General features: G+C 35.3%; 1 protein-coding gene across 1 annotated transcript in view; it reads right to left on the bottom strand.

The window, feature by feature from the left end:
- Positions 1 to 23,306, bottom strand: part of LOC149785732 (CD151 antigen-like) — a 49,250-nt gene extending 25,944 nt beyond the window's left edge. The window contains exons 1-5 of the mRNA XM_089979615.1: positions 23,120 to 23,306; positions 18,722 to 18,830; positions 14,541 to 14,732; positions 6,616 to 6,690; positions 3,188 to 3,286 (exon numbers count right to left, since the gene is read on the bottom strand). Of these exons, the coding sequence (XP_089835741.1) occupies positions 3,188 to 3,286; positions 6,616 to 6,690; positions 14,541 to 14,732; positions 18,722 to 18,781 (426 nt within the window). The 5' untranslated portion in view covers positions 18,782 to 18,830; positions 23,120 to 23,306. The remainder of the gene's footprint in view (positions 1 to 3,187; positions 3,287 to 6,615; positions 6,691 to 14,540; positions 14,733 to 18,721; positions 18,831 to 23,119) is intronic.
- Between the last annotated feature and the right edge of the window lie 545 nt (positions 23,307 to 23,851).

Below are 23,851 nucleotides of genomic sequence, written 5' to 3'. Positions count from 1 at the left end.
TTTAGTATAAAGCATCTCAGTATAACAGGGTCCAAGATATAATACAGTACCTCAGTATAAAACATCTAAATATAACATGGTCCGTGATATGAGATGGTCTTACTATAAAGCACACTAATATAACATGGTCCGTGATATAAGATGGTGTTGAACAATAAAGCATCCCAACATAACATAGTCCCTGATATAAGATGGTCTTTCAGTATAAAGCATCTCAGTATAACATGGTCTAAGATATAATACAGTACCTCAGTACAAAACATCTAAATATAACATGGTCCCTGATATGATATGGTCTTACTATAAAGCACACTAATATAACATGGTCCCTGATATAAGATGGTGTTGCACAATAAAGCACCCCAACGTTGTTGTTATAGGGTTTAACGACATTTTTCAGCACATGATAGGCTATACATGTCAGCCAGTATTAATGGTGGAGGAAGAAACTGGGAAAACCCCGGAAAGAACCACCGACCCACGAGAAGCTACTGGCAAGCTTTCTCACATACCCACATTAGCCGAATCCAAGACTCGAACCCACGCCAACATAACATGGCCCCTGATATAAGATGGTATTTCAGTATAAAGCATCTCAATATAACATGGCACCAGATATAAGATGGTCTCATGCTATAAAGTACTTCAATATAACATGGTCCATGATATAAGATGGTATCTTTGCATAAAGTATCTCAACATAACATGATCCCTGATGCAAGAGAGAATCTCAGTATAAAGTATCTTAACATAACATAGTCCCTGATATAAGAGAGTATCTTTTGTGTGATTTAGATTTTTAACATAGCTTTAAAAAATTCAGTCATATCGCTACAATGTCTGCAGTGTGACAGTTTATAGTGATGTCTAGCACTGAGGCATCATGTTGCTGACATGTAGCATGATGTCCCACCCAGTCACATTATCCTAACACCAGTCCGACCAGTCCTAACATTAACATCTTGATGCTGATCGCTAAGTGAGGGAGCTGTTAGTACCATTTTTGTAAGTCTTTGGTACGACTCGACCGGGGATTGAACTCACAACCTCCTACATCTGATGCGGACACTCCAACCACCAGGCCACCAGAGCGGTCAAGAGGGTATCTTAGTATATAGCATCTCAATATAACATGGTCCCTATTATAAGATGGATATAGTTGTGGATCTCATTTTATTGCGTGCTTCTATTTATTTCATGTACTATACCTTAGTATCAGGTGTCTAAAATATGGTACAGTTTACTCTCTTATCAGAATTTTTTTTCCACATGTCCTATCAATATCAATGAAGATTTTCTAAGGTGGTATGCTCATGCAGAAAATCCTGTTCTTGACCATTTTCTACCTCACATAATGTCAGTTTAGTGTAAGGCTGCTCTAACTTAATTTCATGAAATCATGTCACCAATTTATTCCATCAGCTTTAATTTTAGAACTTCAGTTAACTGTGTTTTAAAAACACTTTCAAATTTACACTGACTTTTTCAGTGTAAACTAAATCATATGCAGTGGTCCCCCTCTTGAATGCCCCCCCCCCCCACCTACAGCCACCAGCTTCTTATGGCTGGAATCCCTTGGCACTGACGAGATTGTGTTCAAAAGTACCCCTCAAGAATGGTCACCCCTCTAATGCGACCAGCATATTAGTACAAAAATGTAAAATGTTTCCCTCACAAGCTGACACTTTTTATTTCAAATGTGTCCAAAACCATTAATTCATATAATATGGTAAGTAATCAGATTATCTCTACCGTCGATACCTGTCCCCAGATGTCAGGTTTCCATTACTGAAAGAAGTGTTGGCTAAAGTAAACGTAACATTAAGATTAATATTATATCATTATCTATAAAAGCCGACGTTTACAGGAAATGGGCTCAACAATGTTGTGACAGTTTTGGGCTTCTCACATTTGTTGAGTTCTTCTCTTTAATGATTACAACCGGACGTAATTGTCAAGATCATAACATTGTCAGCATAGGCTAAATATAGATTTTGTGGATTAACACACACACAGAAATTAACCTTGAACAAAACAGGGTATCAGACAAAGACCGAAAAATCATGTGGCAATACATCTTTCATTTCCTTTAGGAAGAAGGCATTTCATACCTTCTACAAAGGTTTCATCTGCATAAATAAACTGCACACAGCTAGCAACATCCGAATAAATCATTACCAAACATTAACATGTCATCACATAAATGGAGACATATTACTTTAGAAGAAAGTCGGTTATTCTACTCTACAACATCAGGAGGTGGGGAGGGCGGGACTTGCAGAACAATTATATGTTGAAAAGACTCGAATAAACAACGTCGTAACCGGAGATTATTCAGAAGCAGTGGGAAAATGGAGCAAATGTAAAGAGAACTATGTATGTACTAAGATTTAAATGAAGTTTTTTAATGGTTTTGCAATGAGCAAGACAACAATACCTGCTCACATATCATGCTTATGTCAAGAATAAGAACAATTAATTTATATTCAGTTGAAATAAGTCTATTCTTAAGACAAGAAGAACCTTTTAATAATTAATGTTACTTTTAAACAAAGATATTAAATGCTTTGAAGTATGTAGCTTTCTTACTACGTACATTACATATACTTCTCATAAACTTTTTAGCCCCCCTCTGGAAAGGCCAAAGGGGTGGCCATATGGCAGAGGAACCACTGTATGCTCTTTCTAAAGGCACTGACCATAGACATGGGCCTGTTTCAAACCTAGGGAAATGGCTGCCATCCAAGGTCAATGGTTTTCTCTTGGTTCCTATGTTTTTTCCACCTTCAAGAGTAGCTTCAGCCAAAACTAAATTCATCACGAGTGTTATTTAGCCAATTGTAAAATCAGTGTAAATTAAATACAGCTGAAACCTAAGCTTACTTTACTCTGCAAGATATCCCAGCTTACAGTAGTCTGTGGATCAGCTGGAACCTAAACTTGTCTTACTTTGCAAGATAATCCAGCTTACAGTAGTCTGTGGATCAGCTGGAACCTAAACTTGTCTTACTTTGCAAGATAATCCAGCTTTCAGTGGTCTGTGGATCAGCTGGAACCTAAGATTACTTTACTTTGCAAGATAATCCAGCTTTCAGTGGTCTGTGGATCAGATGAAACCTAAATTTATCTTACTTTGCAAGATATCCCAGTTTTCAGTAGTTATGGATCAGCTGAAACCTAAAGTTACCTTGCTTTGCAATATATCCCAGCTTTCAGTAGATTGTGGATCAGTTCCATATTTGTCTTTTAATGTAACTTCCATCCTCTGTTGCATGCCTGTCTCCATCTATACAAAGAAAAAGATTACAGATTAAAAGGAAAGAAACCAAGTTCTACAGAATGCAGTGTCTCACCTGTGAACAACATTATTTCGGGTTGAAAAATCTAGAAAAAAAATCACTTGCCTATCTAGACTAGTACTTAACCTTTTTAATCACCCAGAATAATCTTGAACTCAACAAGCAGTATAGAAATATAAAACCTGACAATGACATAGATGTAATCATTTAAAATGTTATTTTCCAGAATTTGTGACTAAATTATAAAATGAGAAAAGTCTGCTCTTCATCCATTAAGTCTTTATTAGTATTAAAGGGTGAGAGTCAAGTACTTGTATAAGCTTACTCAAAACAAATGGAAACTTTTTTCCTCTTGGCTCTTGAAGAAGAAGTGATTTCTCTCTAAAATTCTGACCTGGCATGAACCATTCATAAAGTAATATTTGTTATTTGAAAGTCTCAACTAAATAAAATGATTGATGTTGAAGATAAATGATTTCAAGAAATATGAACACAAAATCTCAATATTGATGATACCTCCATCACCAATGCCCATGTCTTACCATTCATATGTGAGACATAAAAGGAATGAAAGAAGGAAAGAGAAACAAGAGTTGCATGACTTTGGATACATAAGAAACATCATCTACACTTTTTAAACAAGTATCACAAAACCTGTCTCTAAGCCACTGATTGAAGCAATGATTCTGTGAAACATGTGACCCCCAAAACCATAAGGCTGAGCAAGTATGTTGCAAAATGAACTTAGTTTCAAAATAATTCATCCAAAGTATGAACAAAATCCATCTAGTGCTTTAGAAAATATAGGCATATGACAAAATTTGAATCCAAACCAAAACATGCATTTTCTATGAATGTAACCTTAAGCCATAAGTGAAAGAAAAAAGGTTTACTTGTCTTAACTTCATAATCATTCATTCCATGTATGAACAAAATCCAGTAGTTTAGGGGAAAAAACCATTGTGAAAACTTGATGAGAATCAATCAAGGGGTTTAATGAAATACATTCAAAACTGTAAGCAAAACCATAACAAATTGTTGCCACCAACACTGCAAAATGACCACTATGTCTCTCTTTTCCACAAACTAGGGCTTGACAAAATTGATTCCTTCAGTTTAACACTACATGTAAATGAAAAAAAAATAATTTTTAGACGTACAATTATTAGCTTTAAGATAAAAAAATGCCCAGCATATATATTGGTCTATAAAAGAAATACAAAGAGAGAAAGAAACAGAAGAGACAAGGTGGTGAGGTTTTGAATGTAAGATTCAGGAACAATGGCTGCAAAACAAAATTAAAAGTTACACAGAAAACAAATATAGTTGCATCTTTTATAGCTGGATTCAAAATAATCTGGGAATTGGTATATATCATCAGGATGTGATGTTCAGTTTTTTGTCTGCAGATATCAAAGTTTATAAAAAAAACACTGAACCTGATATTCTGAATTATACTTTGCATTTAGAGCTCTCACTAGTTGTTGTTGTTGTAGAGTTTAACGCCATTTTCCAGCACATGATAGGCTATACATGGCGGCCAGTATTAATGGTGGAGGAAGAATCCGGGAAATCCCCGGAAAGAACCACCGACCCTCGAGAAGCTACTGGCAAGCTTTCTCACATACCCACATTGGCCGAATCCTAGACTCAAACCCACGCAGACAGAGGTGAGATGGCAGTGATCCGTAACGGACAGCGCTTTAGACCACTCGGCCACGAGCTCTCAGTAAGGATTAAACCTGATTGATAAACTTGCAAATCACAGTCCAGCAGGTTATCTAAATAGAGTTGTTAGATAATAGGAGCTTAAAGATTTGCCAATGAGGACACTGATCTATTTCTTGTGCTGAAAATGAATACAAAATCTCATGAGGACATTGATCTCAATAAAGTTGTAAAAATCCCACGAGGACATTGATCTCAATAAAGTTGTAAAAATCCCATGAGGACATTGATCTCAATAAAGTTGTGAAAATCCCATGATCTCAATACAGTTGTAAAAATCCCATGAGGACATCGATCTCAATAAAGTTGTGAAAATCCCATTAGGACACTGATCTACTTCTTATGCTGAAAATGAATACAAAAACCCATGAGGACATTGATCTCAATGAAGATGTAAAACTGCTCCTTGCTGAAAGGCAATGATGAATAAATCCAATCCTGTAAAGAGCTTTGTGTGAGAGTATAAGTATTATTTTCAACATTTTGCATTTTCATTACTGTTTTATCATGCAAGGAAATGATTACAATTACTTAAACTTAACATATAATAAAGTATTAAACAGTTTCAAATATTAATTCTATTATAATCGCATAATGAAGTACATTATACATATATCTGCATAAATTATTGAATTCCAACCTTGCAAATATGTAATTCACCCTAGTATTAGGCTATGTTTACATTTTACAACATAATTTTATATAGTCTGTCATCTGACAAAATGCATGAACAGAGTTATTTGAAGAACATTTCATTTTCTTATAACAAGAACATATAAATCATAATCAAATGTAAACTTGAGAATATCACTTGATAAAGTTTTGTATGCTACATATAAATCCATTAAAGATTATACAAACTGGAACAAGTTTATTGTGATGAAATTAGTTCTCTTAAAAGTCCCCATTCAATTTAATCATCAAGTAACATAAAAATATTAAACTAGTATTATTATTATTATTATCATCATCTGAATGCCAAAATGCAAAAAATGTGCCCCTCAAATTGCTAACTACATACTGAAAGTGCAATCTAACAAGGACAATTACAATGCCTTGAACAGTTTCCAAAAGAAACACTACTAATGTTCACGTAAACTGACATTCTATTGTCTACAAATTAACATGAGATCTCTTATCCATTTTAGAAAAATTAGGCTCTGATGATACCGTAAAAAGCTGGGTTAGGGTTAACATTTGGGTTAAGGTCAGCAGCCATGAAATAATGTCAGTACAGTTATTGGAAATTAAATTTTGGAGTAAAATATGTTTCTGCATGGTCAACCATAATGCATTAGGAGCACGTATACCACTCCTATAATCCTATAATCAAGCTCTCCATAAGTTAATTACAAAGATATTCACTACTTCAAATTTTATTTCATATGTTTCATATAAATTTTAATTTGGCTTGAATAAATAATTTTGAAATCTTTTCTACAATAACATTTTTCGCTAAAATGTATAAGATGCTGGTGATCTTGTCTGCCATACAGAAGTGCTGATGCCTAGTCAGAAAAAGAAAGGTACAAAATATAGAAGACTCACACAAATGCTGAAAATAGAACAATGTGAACTTTAGAGTTACCTCATCTTGGAATATGGCTGCCAAAACTGCTACCATCATCAGTAACACAAACATGCAGACCAAGATGATGAGATACTGAAAAATAGATGGATACTGTATTATATGCCGCAGACATTGTGTGGAGAAGGAAACTGATCAATACTGTATGTAATTACATGCAGAAAACAATGTGGAGAAGGTCATTACAATGATTACACTATTTGTTTTTACAGACATCCTAACTTTGTTACTTCTGCAAATCACTCAAAATTAAGAAAATGTGTATATCCTAAGGAAGGTATAAAGAGCCTACAATTGTCTTTATTTTGATATCTAAACGATTGATCTGTGTTTGCCTATTTTCACTTCTTGAACTTCAAAATTACTTAAAAAAATAAACCAATTACTTTTTCAGTTGATTTTTTTTACATTTCATAAATGCACACTGTGAAAATTCATTTTGTGATTTCAAGGGCAGGCAAAACTGGTGTACTTTGTGCTTTTTCAAGTATATTTCTCCATCAAATCATTGTCATCTTATAACAGCACATGGTATTCCTAACAGTAAAAAAAAATTAATGTCAGTCTAAGTAGGTGAAAGAAATGTAAGGGTATGTTAACATTTTCTACACGGTGAGACTTACAAAGCAAATCACTTTGCTCTGTGCCCACCCCATTTTTAGTGGTGCTCCAAAACGGAGTAGAACCCAATATGCTACATTGGTTTTCTTTAAAATTTAATCAAGAAAGCGTTCACAACTGCAAGATATTGTTGTTGTTGTTGTTGGGTTTAACGCCATTTTTCTCCACACAATAGCCTATACATGGCGACCAGTATTAATGGTGGAGGAAGAACCTGGGAAAACCCTGGGAAGAACCACTGACCCACAAGAAGCTACTGGCAAGCTTTCTCACATACCCACATTGGCCGAATCCTAGACTTGAACCCACGCTGACAGAGGCGAGATGGCAGTGATCCGTAACGAAGACAGCTTTAGACCACTCGGCACAAGATAATGATAATGTCAGGGCTCAACAAAACAATTTTTTCAACCACTTGTAATGGACAAGTAGTTTTGGAAAAATTCACTTGTCTCACCTACAGTTTCACTTGGTCCAAAATTTCAATCTCTTGCCTAGGTTCAATGAGATGTATGCATTTTAATCCATATTAAAATCAAAAGAAACAATGAACAAGCTATCTATTTCTTCAAAGGGCAATTTTTTTTAGTTTTTGTTATTGTCAAGTTATCCTGTATACACTATTAGTTGCTCCGATATAGTAACATCATTATCTCCATAAGCATGAATGGAAAGGAATTTACTGGAATTCAGACCTTCCCTAACTTCAACCCTCAAGACTTGACCAAAAGACAAAACAAAGTCTCCTGCCCCGAGTCTGTTCTTATAATTGGCACAAAGTTTACAATCATACTTCTTAAGTGCACACAGCATCTCCTTATCAGAAAATTGTTTTCCATATTGGGCTAGGGTGTAGGCTGTGTTAAAGAGAGCCCTCCTTTTTATTTATTTTTCATTTCATTCTCATTTTGTTTTAAAATGGCCTTTCCTAGTGCAGTGTTAGCAATGCTGAATTCAGGGATTTTCTGCACATGCTGGCTAGTGTCATGCATACAACTACTGCACAAGCTTTATGAGGTTCAATACACAGGATTTATGAGGTCCAATACATAGGCTTTCTGAGGTCCAAAACTGTCATGAGACTGCTTGATTTTATATCCTGAATCTGACAGTTCAATGACAAATACACCGACTGTATTTCTAACATGTGCCAGTTTGAGATAATTCTTGCAGTAACTGCAAAACATTCTTTCCTTCAGGGTAAATGAATTCAAGCCAGTTACAATTATTGACCCAACCTTTCTTTGTCTTTTAGCTATCTCATATTGTCTTTTAGCTATCTCATATTTGACATTTTGTGTTGCAGAGTTTGGCTTATGTCTCTTTGGAGGAATAGTTACCTCCGACTCAGTGGCAGCCTTACATTTTAACCTCCTACTGTTCCATAAAATTTTCTTTTCATCCTTATGAACTTTATTGTGAAAATAATTTAGTAAACTCATTTAATCTATATAAAAATGATCACATCATTTGACAATTACTTTTACTAAAATAATCATAACATATATTTTGTTCTTTAAATGCAAACTCTGAGTTGCTTTTGCGTAACTGTTTTGCTTCAAACGTTATACTGCAGCATAATCAATTAAAAAAGTGAAGATTCATTGCTGTCATTTAATCAGTTCATAAAGGGAATGGACACGTATGCTGATAAAGTGCCTTTCATTGACTTCTTTGCATTGACTCAGTGAATTGAAATCCAAGGGTGATATACTCATGAGTATCGGTGTTGAGTAAACACAGCAGAACAAGGTCATTTAAAGTACAGTGGAACCCCGCTATAACGCGATAATTGGGGTCCAAAAAATTGGATTGCGTTAACAATGGGGTCGCGTTAATATGGGGTTTTACAGTATTTTGCTTTTTTCAGAATACAACCCATCTGAACATATACATTTATTCATGTCTAATGTATATCATGAATAGGGTATCAACACCATTTACTAATTTATGGCCGCTATCACTTAATCGGCTTGAAGCAGCTGTTCCGTTTCTTAGTGCTGTTTTCATGATATTTGTGCTTGTTGCCTGTTTTCATCTTCGTTATTGTGTTCATTATGTATTGGCTTTAAATTCGTATGTGTTTCTTTATCTCCTTGTTCTGGAAATAAGAACAATTAGACTTTTTCTCAGCTGTCTTGCTCCACTGTTTTTGAACAAACGGCCATCACGTGATACTCGCCAGTCAACCCGTTTATGCTATGATGGACCCTCATTAACTGCTTTAAATGGTCACTCCTTGGCTCTCCACACTACATTGTGCTCTAGACTAAATGAACTGGGACTACATTCATCATTACCTAAATGTAAACAGAAGCAAAAAAAGAAATGTTTCAAAGCTGGCTGGCATAGAACAGGAAGAAGAATTTCAGTTATCTCCCTTATTTTGGCTCAACAATTAAAAAAAAATTCGACCATTAATTTAGATAACCTAATTCAAATCCCTATTAATTCGTCAACCTTTGTGTCAACTATCCAAGAAATACATCTGCGCATTGCATTATTCAATGCCCAGTCAGTAGATCCACCGGAAAAGCGCACAGAAATAGTTAATTTCATCAACGACCAGAATATTAACGTATTTTTCCTGACAGAAACATGGCTAAAAACATCAGGCGATGAACCCAAGTGTGCGGATCTAACACTCACTTAATACTCCATCAAGTCGTTCCCCCGTAATTCTCAAAGAGGTGGAATTGCTATCATCACAAAGAACTCCATGATAAAACGTCTTAACCACACCACAACATTCAATTTCAACCACACATCATTTGAACTAGTCCAAACCACACTCACACTGGAGCAAACGTCAGTCCATTTTTTCTGCCTATACCGCCCTCCTCTTAGTAGAAAAACAAGCTGGCTGACTCTCTCTTTTTGGAGCAGTTTCCGAATCTCCTGGACTATGGAAATTCGATAGGTGGCAACCTGATTATTCTTGGAGATTTCAACTTTCACTTTGACTGTCCCGGAAACTCAAATACATAAAAACTCATAGATTCCATTAATGTTTTCAACCTCAAATAGTCAGTTAACCAACCCACCCATAAACATGGTCACATTTTAGACTGGATTCTTCACAGACCTGATGATAACATTCTACGGTCCTCCCTGGTATCCCATGACCTTGCATCAGATCACCTCTGCATTATATGCCATCTTGATGTATCAGTCCCTAACCCTCCACCTTTATCTGCTATAAGAGAAACCTCTGTATGATAAATAGAACCAAACTAATGCACGACATCCAAGCTAACCTAACAACTTGCTTACCTCCTACCACAGAACAACTCGATAACTGCCTGCATCCATTGCTTGACAAACATGCCCCAGCTACCAAGTGCAGAGTATCAATTCAAAAGTGTTCTCCATGGTATAGCAGTGTTAGGGACCAGCTTCGCACTGCTAAAAGATACTACCGTAAAGCTAAGAGGCTCTGGCTTTCCACCAGACTCACTATTCATAAGCAAATCTATGAAGTCGCTAAGAAGAATGTCACAAATATAGTCCATGCAGCGAAATCAGCCCACTACACTACTAAGATCATGGAAAGTTCAGCTGCAAAGAGCTCTTCGAGATTACTAACAAGCTAATGTCAAGGAACAAATGTACACCACTTCCAACTACCTTCTCTCCACTCAACCTTCTGGACACGTTTGCAGATTTCTTCTGTGACAAAGTACAAACCATTACAGATAAGCTTGACACCACAATTTCAACTAACTCATCGTCACCATACAGTTGGGATACAGAATTTGAGCGGCAACCATTAGCAGCATTTGCACCTGTCTCTATGGATTTTGTACACACAATCCTGATGAAGAGTGCACCAAAGTCATGTGAACTTGATCCAATTCCAACATCACTGCTGCTTGAGTGCTTAGATCCAGTATTGCCTTTACCAACTGATGTTACTAATACCTCTCTCATCAGGGGAATTCCCATCATTTTTCAAAACTGCCATTGTAAAGCCTCTGCTGAAGAAACCAACACTAGACCATAACGTTTTAAAGAACTACTGCCCAGTTTCTAATCTCCCATTCATATAAAAAATCTTAGAAAAGGTTGTTCTATCCCAGCGTGTATCTCATCTAAATTAAAAGTCTTTTTAGCAATGTACAATCTGCATATCGCCCTTGCCACAGTACTGAAACTACTCTTCTAAAAGTAGTTAATGACATTCTCTCTGCTTTGGATAGTGGAAAGATTACAGTCCTCACCCTCCTTGGTTGTCTGCAGCATTTGACACAATAGATCATGATATATTACTTCACCGTCTCCAGCATGTATTTGGAATTCATGATACAGCCTTACTGTGGCTCAAGTCCTACTTGGTCAACAGGACATAAATTGTGTCTGCAAATGGAATACACTCCAGCCCAGTTGATCTATGTTGTGGTGTTCCACAGGGCTCTGTTCTTGGACCTGTTCTCTTCATTCTGTACACTCAGTTGCTCTCAAGTGTCATAGATCATCATCCAGTGTCTCACCAATTGTACGCTGATGACACCCAAATATACAAATCTAGCCAGCAAACTGAAGTTGATGCTACCATCCAAGGTGTAGAGAGGTGCATTTCTGATGTGAAATCATGGATGACATGTAACAAGCTGCAGATGAATGATGATAAAACTGAGGCCATTCTGATCACAATACAAAGACTTTCTCATTCACATCCTTTACCTCAAACAATAAATATTAGCAACACCAACATTAAATTCACACAATCAGTATGAAACCTAGGTGTTACTCTGGACAGTACTCTCATACTGCACCAACATGTCATGAACATATGCAAGGCTGCATATCTTGAGCTAAGACGCATCAGCTCAATTTGCAAATATCTTTCAGTTGATGCCACTAAAACACTTGTGTGTTCATTAGTACTTTCAAGACTGGACTATTGTAACTCAATTCTGTCTGGTTCATCTCAATATCTGCTCCAGAAACTTCAAAACACTGCTGCTCGGATCATACTTAAGAGTACCACAATCAGAGCACACCTCCCTGCTGCTCTGTACCCTACACTGGCTATCCATTCAATCCAGAATCAAACACAAAATTTGTTCTCTGTGCTACGTTTCACTGTCGGTTTCTAGTCCAACACACCTATCCGACCTCACCCATGTGTACACACTAGCAAGATACTTATGCTCCTCTTTTGACAATCGTATACTCATTATTCCCACTATGAAAACAAAGTCATATGGACAGCATTCTTTTGCATACCAGGACCCAGCAATGTGGAATGAATTGCCCACTGAACTTAGACACAAAGACACAGTGATGACATTCAAGAGGGCTCTCAAAACTCACTTATTTCGAATGCAAGAACAAACTTAAAGACCTAATAATGTTTCCTACCTTAAATATTCTCAGCATGTTTTTTTTAATGTTTTCTAATTTCATGGTGTTTGTTTTTGCAATCATATTATTATATGTTTTTAATCTTACAGGTGCTGTTTAATGTTGTAAAGTGCTTAGAGCTTCTAAAGATTAGGTGCTATACAAAGTCCTCATTATTATTATTAATATTACTATCGTGCCGTCGTGGCATGCAATTCATCCATAATGCATGTAACTCCATTGAAAAACTGCACACAGATTTAAAATATTCAATAATTTTGCCACAGATCATTGTGTCTGAATTCAACGTCTAATATATAGCATAACAGAGTATTAACACCGTTTACTTACCGTCTGATATCGTACTGTCGTGGCATGCAGTTAATCCATAATACATGTAATTCCATTGCAAAAATTGCATACATATTTAAACTATTCAGTAATTTTGTCACAGATCATTATGTATCTGAATTCAATGGGAAAAATTAGTTTAAGAAGGACGAAGCACATGTTTCATTACATTCCAGGGTCTATGAAAGGTGTCTGTACAAATTTCATACTGCTAAAATTTTATCATATGTATTTCTGTGTACCTTTATCCACTGTAAATTCCCCATAATTAACACTTGTATGCCTATTCATTTGAAAGACCACAACAAGAATAATTAATAAACAACACATGCTTTCAGAGTGCATATGACGTTTACTTCAGATTTTGCAAATATCAAAAGAAACACGTGAAAAATACTTTTATAAAGATTATTAAGCTGAATGCATGTACAATTTCATACCCTTTCAATTTCCAGCTAATAAAGTGACATTATTTACTGGTCAACTGATTGCATCTAATAACACCGCCAAGCCCAGCAAACATGTTGGCAGCTTTCATTTATTTATGTTTATGAAATTGTGTGAATCTTTTATCAACCACCGCGTTGTCTGCTGCTTGGTTGTGTATGCATTTAAAGAAGAAACTCGTCAGCTATTGTTTGAGCAATGGTTGTAAACAGAATTAATTGAAGACAATCACAAAGACAACTTACTGGCTTTACTCATGATCAATAATAAGTAACATTTCCGATAATGTTTATTTTGGCATAACACTTCAAGAACCTGGTGAAATCGTTAAATTTCAGAAGCCACGCCATGATCATATTATATTCGAATTCATATGCAAACTGTTAACCCAAATGATAATAAACATTTTAAACACTATTTCTCGTACTTAAAAAAAAATAAAAATTTCCGGGTATATGAAATATAAACGTATATGTATTTAAAATTTCAGGAACCATGCCATGATCGTATTATATTTGAATTCATACACGATCTCTTCCCCAAAGTGATAATAAATTTTTTATACACTATTTCACGTACTTTGAAGAATTTTTTTTTTCATGTGCGAATGAATATATGAAATTTCAGGAGCCATGCCACAACCACACTATATCCAAATTCGCGTTATAGCAGGGTCGCACTGTACTGCTAAATAATTATACCAGTGTTTTGATTGGCTGATAATTTGATTGCTTAGCCCAGCATGCAGCCAAGCAGTAACAGAAATCACAAACAGGTGACATTTATCAATGACACTTACTAGAGTATCACAGGATGTGAATGACTAAATGGAGTTTGATTGAAGCATTCAGCACATACAGACGGCATGATTCGCCAGATAAGAGAAAGTGATTAAAATATGAAAATTAGCCCCTGATGTAGTTGTTTTAAAAAATAAAAAAAGGACTGGTCGTGGACAAATTTTTACCTTTCTGATTTTGAAAATGTATAGTCAAGAGCATTGGGTTGTGGGATTTGATCAGCCATGACAGTATTACTAGGAACATGTATTTGAACACCAGAGAATAAATTCTCCACAAACCTAATCTTTGCCTTTAAACTTTATATTAAGGTCCACCAGACACTTTGAAAATACATGATTTCTATAAATATACACTTACCACAAGGCATAAAGGCCTACGTCCAGCAAGGGCTGCACCACAACCAAGGAAGGATATTATTACCAGAATTACACCGGAAATAATTGCAATGTATGAGGAAACAGCAAAAAGATCAGATCCTAGAATTTCTGATACAAAGACCTTGTCAACCACCATCCATACTCCAACGCCAATTAAAACAGTTCCACATATCTGAAACAGAAATATTAAAGACAGGTTATTCATGGTGCAACTGTAACTACATACTGTGTATATTGACCTCTGATACCCTCATTTATGAAACCCAAGGGAGAGGCCCAAAATCCTATCCCTGTCACAGACGGTCACCAAATGGACAAACTACATAATAAGGTTGGTAAACTGCCATCCAGTAGTTTAGGACATATGGTTAAATACAGACATGTGAACAGGAAGACAGAAGATATCACATTATCCCCATACTATATCATGGATAAAAAAAACCTGCAGATAAATACTGTTCCAGCGTTGCACATTGATCATGGCATTGCTGCAATTTGTTGTCCTGTGTCCCCCAAATTCTGATCCTGTGCACCCTCCCTGGACACATCTTTCCATAACATTAAAACTGGAAAATACACATACAACTTTTATTTTTGGATGTTCATCTGTGTCTCTGCTGGCATTAGTAATGGCAAAATTCACAACAGGTGATACATATTGTTAGATGCAAAGAATATATATTTTAAAACAATGTATCTGGCAATTAAAACATTCAAGGTTTATAATAGTCAGCTGGGCTGCAATGTAAAGTGTTTAACAGCCATCAGTATGAGTTTTTGACATCAAAGTCACCCCATAGAAAGATTTATTTTGAGGCTGAAATAATGACAAAAGAGACTCAGTTTATGCAAGTACACAATTTGTCATTTAATTATTTGTAATTTAGAAAACATAAGCATTTATTATATATGTAATAAATGCTGGCAGATAATGAATGTACACTTAAGTTAAATCATGAAATGAGGGTAAGATCTAAAAGCAGAAAACTCCAAGATGCGATTCTGGTTAACCAGATTTTTGAAACACGTTAATTATGTCATGAGTTATTTGAGCGCATGATAAAATGCTTACTGAAATAATGTAAGTGTTCAAGGAAAATATAATAGTACAGTGCAGAACATAAAGTTAACATGACAAAATAAGATCTTCTTATTTTTATAACACAATATTACCGATGCTTTGTTTGTAACTATGTCCATGTACTCGGAATGTAAACATGCATATAAAAGACAGCCACAAGGAGAATTAGTTCCATGTTGCTAACTGTGTCACCCTCTTGAAATAAAGTTGTTATTATTATTATTATTATTATTATTATCATCATTATTATTCCATTACTGTACTATTACTTTCCGTTGCTCTTCTAAAATGTTGTATGACCCACAAATCTGGAGTGTCCCCTGCCCTTGGGTTCCTAAATGCAACAATGCTGTGCTAATAGTATGTAGATGCTGTTAGTTTGGACCTGACTATCAGCAATTCCATCAGTATTTCAAAACAGTATAAAGAATGCATCATAACACATGTAATAAAACCTGACCATGGACACTCTAAGTATAATACAGTTTGCAATATCATAACCTGAAAAATCCTACATTTATCATTACAAATTACCATTCTTTTTATTAATACTCTGTACTCCCCCTAACTTTTAGCCCACGCTGACCAGTGGGTGGGTACAGGATGATGCTCCCCACTCATGAATGCCACTCTGTCTGTGCCCATCTTGACACAAGAGTGCTGATCCTACCTGAGGGAGGGCATAACTCACTCTCCACCTGTTTATAACCTCCCTTGGGAGGGAGCCCAAAGAATCTCCAAAGAGACTTTGGTAATTTTTCTTTATGACTTCGGGAATCCAGAGAACTAAACATCTGAAAATTCTGAGAAAGATCAGGAAGGAACTTTCTTCCTTCCTTTACAGGCATGCTTATCCATGGCAAGGTCTCAAACCTTGTGCAACCATAAGCTGATAAAAGGACAGCCATCTGTCCTCTCGCAGCCTTACAAGATAGGCAAGTGGGGGGTGTGTCCCAGGGGGGCTTTCCTGTGGCCACACCAACTTACACCTTGCATAGACATTGCTGTAAAAGAATGCTGAAATAAAGAGTTATTTAATAACATCTACGTAATTATATGTAAAAGAGGCAGTGTGGACCAAGGCTATGGTAAATATGAAAATAGCAAGAAGTCACTTACCTAAGTGTTGTCACAAAGAATTAAAACAACTGCTGACATTTTAATGGAAAAGGTGCACAATGCTAAGCAGAATACTGAAAATTACAAAATAATGAAAACAACGAGGCTTAACTGATAGCTGATGATGACTAAAATTAGCCACAAAGAAAAACAGTTTAAAAGACCGCTAATAAAAGAGGATAATATCAAGGAAAACCATTCTATACTAATTCTGAGAATGAAACTGTGTTTGATAAAAAGAACCACACAATATGAAGCGAAAAAGTGCTATGCAACCTGCCTTTTGCAAGTAAAAAATATATAGCACAATTCACAGTAAAGGAATGCAAGTCAGTAATTTATTAATAGTACTGAACAATTATAATGATCCAAAATGAGTACATAGACCCAATTAAGATAAGATGGATATTATATCAAAATAACTACCATATTTAGCAATAATTTTGAACAAAATTAGTACAGAAGCACCCATGTGATGTGAGAAAAATAAAATGCAATTCAGAACACAACATTTACAAGCACAACTGTTAATAACTCTTGAGAAAGCTCAATTTAATCTAAGAAAATTCTTGATCTGGGGTAATTCCAAGCAATAAAGACAACCCACAAAAAGTAGGTGATACAGCCATGCAACAAAAGAAATGAAGGAAATAGCACATGGGCAATGCATCTGTAGCCGTGACAACCTCATGCTCAAAAATATTCTGGTCCACCGTAATGGGACAACAAATTCATATCAGAGTCTGGGTATTTTCTGTCCAGAAAAGTATCATCTACACAACAGCAACAGGCAGGCATAGGGACAATTACATGAGCTTGATTACAATTGCAATTATAATTACAGGTTGTTTGGCTCAAATGATTACAATTAAGATTATCCTTTATTTTGCAAGCCATAATTATGATTACGATAACAGCTCACACTGTAATCGATTACAATTACATTCATAATTGGCCCCATGCCTGGTTACTGATATTAAACTGATCCTCATATTGAGATTTGACAGTATGTTCCTTTAGGTACTTCCAACAATATCCAACCTTTCGTCAGAGGTAGAGATAATACAAAATATGCAAAGTCACTTTCGTTTTTAAAACACAAGGAAACCTTTTTATTCTTGAACAAAAAAAGTAAAGAAATTGATTTTCCTCAAAGACAAGTCAGGACACCTTTATGAAAAATTCATGGTTTTATGTCCAGTATTTTAACCTATGATGTACGCTGAACATCGTAAAAGAACTCAATGTCACAACCCAAGCAATATGAAGATATTTTCAAAAATCTCTGTTTGAGAAAGAAATTAGTGCAACTGGGGCCTGGCCATTTTTTCAGTTGAACAAGGGTAAAATTTAACAGATTAACCCCTGGTGACGAGTTTATGTGGCAGGAAGTAGTAGCCTACTACCGAGCTCTGTAGCATCAAGGTCATGTAAGATGCACTAAAGTGGGTGGTAATATAGAAAGGTAGACAGACGTAGCTCTACAATGATACCAAATTATCTGGAAGTTCTAGTTGCACTACAAAATACAGAGGGAAAAACCTCATTTTTTGGACCCAATATTTTTTCACCCTAAATTCACCCGTGGTCAGAATCCGATTTTGTGTCCGGGTTTTAGACTTTTTGGTCTCAGATCTAAGGCAGACTGATGTGAACTGCAAACAGACAGATGAACCTTTGCAAAAAGTAGGATAAGATGGGCATCTGGAATAAAGATTGGTCTCGATATGAAAAACTTTTACCCTTTTGGTCATGCGTGAGCCAAATTGACAACAAAAACCGATGTTTCTAACACTACTAGGCATTATGTTATTGGAAAATCACCTGGAAGTTGATTCATTAGGATTTATTCAGAAATAGCTTTCAAAATGTGTTTCCTACTCGAATTTCAGGCGAAAACGACAAAAACCTCCAGGGGTTAATGTGTTAAAAGGATCAATGTGTTTAAAAAAGATACTTACAAAATATATTACATTGACAACTGCTAGAAAGGCCTTAATAATCTTAGTGTTACACCCCATGATTATTGTCCCAGCACTTTTCTTGCCTGCAATTGCCGAGTAAGAAAGCCTGAAATTAATGGAAAACAAAATTAGAAACAAACCATAGGAATTTGTCTATTTTCTAAAGTTGGGCTTTGTTTTAATATAGCAACTACCAAAGAGCTTACACACACACACACACACACATATATATATATATATATATATATATATATATATATATATATATATATATATATATATATATATATATACACACACACATACATATTTATATATAAACACACACACACATATATATATAGCTGTAACACAATTACTGTGAAATACTAAAAACACATTTTGGGACTATTATAGTGATTCTTCTGTACTACTGACACATAATTACATTACAGATTATCAATAAGAATACATTTGGTACTCATTCGCATTAATCGATAATTTTGGAACAGAACATTTAGGACTTGAGGATTTCATTCACCATACTGTAAATTACTTTTAGTTCTTTCGCTTGTATTTTAGGGAAATATATATTTTCAATTTTACAAAACTTGTTTGTTTTCCATCTTTTCTCGTTACTTTTAATATGTCGAGTGCTGCAAAAATAAATGGTTCTGCTAAGAAAGAGAAGGAACTGAGTAACAGGAAATGACAAACATGACATGTGACATTAATGTAAAAGATAATTTTCATACACTTATTTTGACATTAAAACAAGCCAAGTATCAAAAGATAGATCAATTTTTGTACATTTAGTCTGCCATTAAAATACAAGCCAAGAATCAAAAGATGGATGAATTTTCTTACCCTCTTTGAAAATGAGACACAAACCAAGGATTTAAGGTCATAAATTAATTTTCTTACACTTATTTCAAAATTAAACAAAGGCCTAGGATCAAGTGATGGATCGACCTTTTTTCTATATTTGTGTCTACTATAAACATCAGCTGTAATAACATGCAAAATTAATTCTACAAGGTGGGTCATTTACATAAAAAATTGAATGTTAAACTAGAGCTTCTTACATGGCTTGCCATAAAAAAATCATAACACTTTCAAATACATCTTCTGACCCCCAATAAATCTAGAGATTGTAGCCCAATATATTAATCAACAAGAACATGAGTTCTTGAAAAGGCCAGGCTGACCTAATTTTTGACTGGTTAACACGTGATCTTGTTTATTAGTTGAAATCATTCACGAAGGAATATGTGCATTTCATTTGTTTCTGAAACTTAGACTTAGCTTTGTATATAAGAGAAATATTACATAGAATTAGGCATTCTTAGTAGTACCAGCATTCTTGAAAGTTATTTAGTTATACTGAGAATAATTCATTTATTTAATTTAATGAATCAATGGGATTAGAGTGCTCAAAATATTCAGATTAACTGGAATAACAGGCATCAAGGAAATACTGTCAATTCACTTGGACATATGGATATTTAATAGCTGTCATGTAATCACTGTGAATTCATTAAAATGACATTTTGTGATTATCTCATAGTGATTCTTCTGTACTGTTGATACATCATTACAATACAGACCATCATTCAGAATACCATTGGAACTTGTTCTGATTACTCTTTACTTTTGGAATTGATTGAATATTTAGGACTTTAGGATTTCATTCACTATACAGTAAGTTGGTTTTCTTTCTTTCACTTTGTATTTCAGGGAAATAAATAATATTTTCAGTTGTTGGTATTAACTCTTTCTTAATATATGACCAAAGAGTCATAACGATATATATATATATATATATATATATATATATATATATATATATATATATATATATATATATATATATATATAGATAGATAGATAGATAGATAGATAGATAGATATAGTCCTCAGGCTATAATTTCATGTAAAAAAAAAGTTTCACATATTGTACAATGACTTGCTCTCCAGGACATCCAAAAATGAAGCACTGGAAAGTCTAGAGACTTCTCTATTTTCTACCTATACTCCCATATAATAAACCCCATTTGTACTAACCATTTGGAACTGCAACATATCCCTGCTACTAGGGACTGTTAATAGTGCCGTTTAATTAACCTTTAATATACAATCATGAAAACAATGCCAACTTGCATGTCATTTCCTGCCTAGTCACCATGTCAACCTGTGTGGACACTGGTAAGGGTTTAAATGAGTCGATGGTGTTAGTCATTATCGTAGCCATATCATAGTACAACATCCATAAATAACTGCCTACTGGTACTGCCATTAGCATTCAAAGGATCACTGCCAGCATATTGAGACAAATGGATACTGTCATGATATTATCTGCAGGTACTGCCATTAGCATTCAAAAGGATTACTGCCAGTATACTGAGAGAAGTGGATATGTGATTATACTATCTACTGGTACCTGCCATTAGCTTTCAAAAAGATCTATGCAAGTATATCGAGATAAGTGGATATGTGATAATATTATATTCCAAATATGAAATGAATTGAGTAAGGGATAACTGAGATAAAAATGATGGAAAAAACTTTTAAGCTCAGCTTTTCACTGAGACACCCACAAACCCAAACACAAAAGCTGGGGGGGGGGGGGGGGGGGGGGGGCGGTTGGACAAACAAAATACCATAAAAAAGGACATTAATTACTAATAACACACAAGAAAGCATCTTCAAGACCAAAATTTCATTGGCTTATTTTGGGTAATGAATTTAAGCAGGGTTATCACAGGGTTTCTCTTATCATTTCAGCACAGAGCAAGCCCATCCTAAAGCAATTCCTGGTGATGGGAACTCCATGTACCAGCTTTGCTTCCTGGTAGCCCACTCAGTTACCATCTAATTTTAAGATTGACCGGACCCTTGGAAATTTGAAAACTAAAAACAAATTGCAGTTTGTGATTTACTAAACGCCAATAACTCATATCTAAATCCAGATGCATATCTCCACTGGCTCTTTACATTTTAAAAAAAAAACATTACCAGTGAAACCTAAGGTATAATGATCCTAACTGAACAACTTTGCATGTTTTGCATATGAAAGTGGGTTGACATTCCAAGCATCTGACAGATGCTGCATAGCAATGTGACTATTACAATAAGGTGGACCTGAGTTCAAGTCTGCCTCTTGTTGATGTCATGGTGTCCTTGAGGAATATTTGTATCTTGCACCAACTGAGCTAGTTTTTGGGGAAGTCAACTGACAATGCCTTAGTCAGTTCTTGTTACCAGGGTTTTCCCATGTTCTTCCTCTACCAGTTATGAGTTCTATATACCATGTTAATGTGCTACACTCTATGGCCCATATGAACAGCATTATCACGAGTGGCTGATGTACTAGGTTCAACACTTAGTGTATGTATGGGGGAGGGAGGGAGGGAGATAAACTGACACTCCTTGCAGATCTGATACACGTATATTTAATGTAAATTGCTATTAAGAAATTATAAATCACATTCTGATGCTTCAACTTTTAACAAAGGTACATTTAAAGCAAAACTGCTTAGGTAAGAAGTGCTTTACCATCCCCAACTCAGCAAAATTCCTGTCTGGAACACTGGTGAGACTAACAGAAAAGGTGAGTCATTTACAATATTAAATTTGGCATTCCCTGCAAGGCAGACAACAAACAACGGCTGATTACATCAGGAAAATCCCACTGGCATACAAACTCAACATCTCCAAATGTAAATTTATGTATCAGTCACACAACCATCCTCTTGGTGCATGTTTTAGTCTTATAAAGTACTACTAGGAGGCTCCTGAAAGACTTCAATGTTACTTTAACCTTACATCAATGCAAGAACAATTCTGGTAGACCGGAGCTTCATTTCATTAGCCTACATTCAAGACATACTTGTAGTCTTATAGCCTTTCGCTAACCGCGGCACTGGCTCTGAACACAAGATTTGTGGGATACTTGTAAATTTCAAATATTAAAATATACAACTAGTTTACATCGCATTTTTGAGGGGTCCATTACTTAGTCAAAGAAGGTATTAATTTTTTCACCAGGAACATGCATGGAATGACAAGTAACATCACAGGTGCTTATGCTATTGCTTACAATTTACCTATAAATTATACATATATACTATATTAGCCCGAGTTACCCCTTACCCTTCCCACCCAATTTTAGATATAATGTCACTGTACAGCTCAGATTTATATAATAACACGTGCTCTTATACATCTCAACAAGCCCCTACAGCCGGGCAACAACAACCAGCTACGAGATACATTACTGAATTTTGATAGTAAGCCATCAAGCCATACACAACAAAAAACAGCGTCAAAGAATGAAAAAAAAAATCACTGAATGCTGTAATATATCTACTCATTCAATATAATATAAATTTTTCATTATGTATATGTGTGACTCACTTTTTACTAGCTCCTCTAGAATTTGTTTACCTTCACTGTAAAATCAATACAGCAGTATCAGGGTGCTTTTTTAAAACCAAATGTAGTCCAATTTAACTCAAAAGTAGCTAAGTTATTACAAAATCGTGCTTAGATTTTGATTCATTGACCGGCAGGTACTCTTTACATTTGGAAGGTAAGAAATGACCAATATAGACTGGTGTACGAAAAGGCCCCAAGCTATTGGCTGTTGAAGAAATATTTCGCATTCCAGTCCCATTAAATATCAAGGTGCATACAGGTGATGCAGGTAGGATATGACAGGTAACCTCATTATAACTGTATTTATTACGTAAATACAACCAAGTAAATTTAGTTTTGTCCACTTAGGTTTGCCGTAAACAAGTCAGCTGGAAACACTTCAACAGAGGGCTATTGACTATCAATGGTTAATTATATATCACTGATATTTTGCCTTATTTATAGTGCATCACGGTAACAGACATTACAGTGTTTAATCAATTATACCTTATATATATATATATATATATATATATATATATATATATATATATATATATATATATATATATATATGCGTGTGTGTGTGTGTGTGTGTGTGTGTGTGTGTGTGTGTGTTATCAGGGACCGTATCTGCAAGTTTCGCTGTCAAAATTTTAATGAAAACGTGTTCACCTTAGCCGAACATGTCAAAAATAAAAATATTTTTCATGGAAAAAAACTTTCTCTTCC

The sequence above is a fragment of the Sinohyriopsis cumingii genome, chromosome 13 (genome assembly GCF_028554795.1).
Source record: "Sinohyriopsis cumingii isolate HCF-2022 chromosome 13, ASM2855479v2, whole genome shotgun sequence".
Classification (NCBI taxonomy): Eukaryota; Metazoa; Mollusca; class Bivalvia; order Unionida; family Unionidae; genus Sinohyriopsis; species Sinohyriopsis cumingii.
This window is presented reverse-complemented; position numbering and strand designations above follow the sequence as displayed.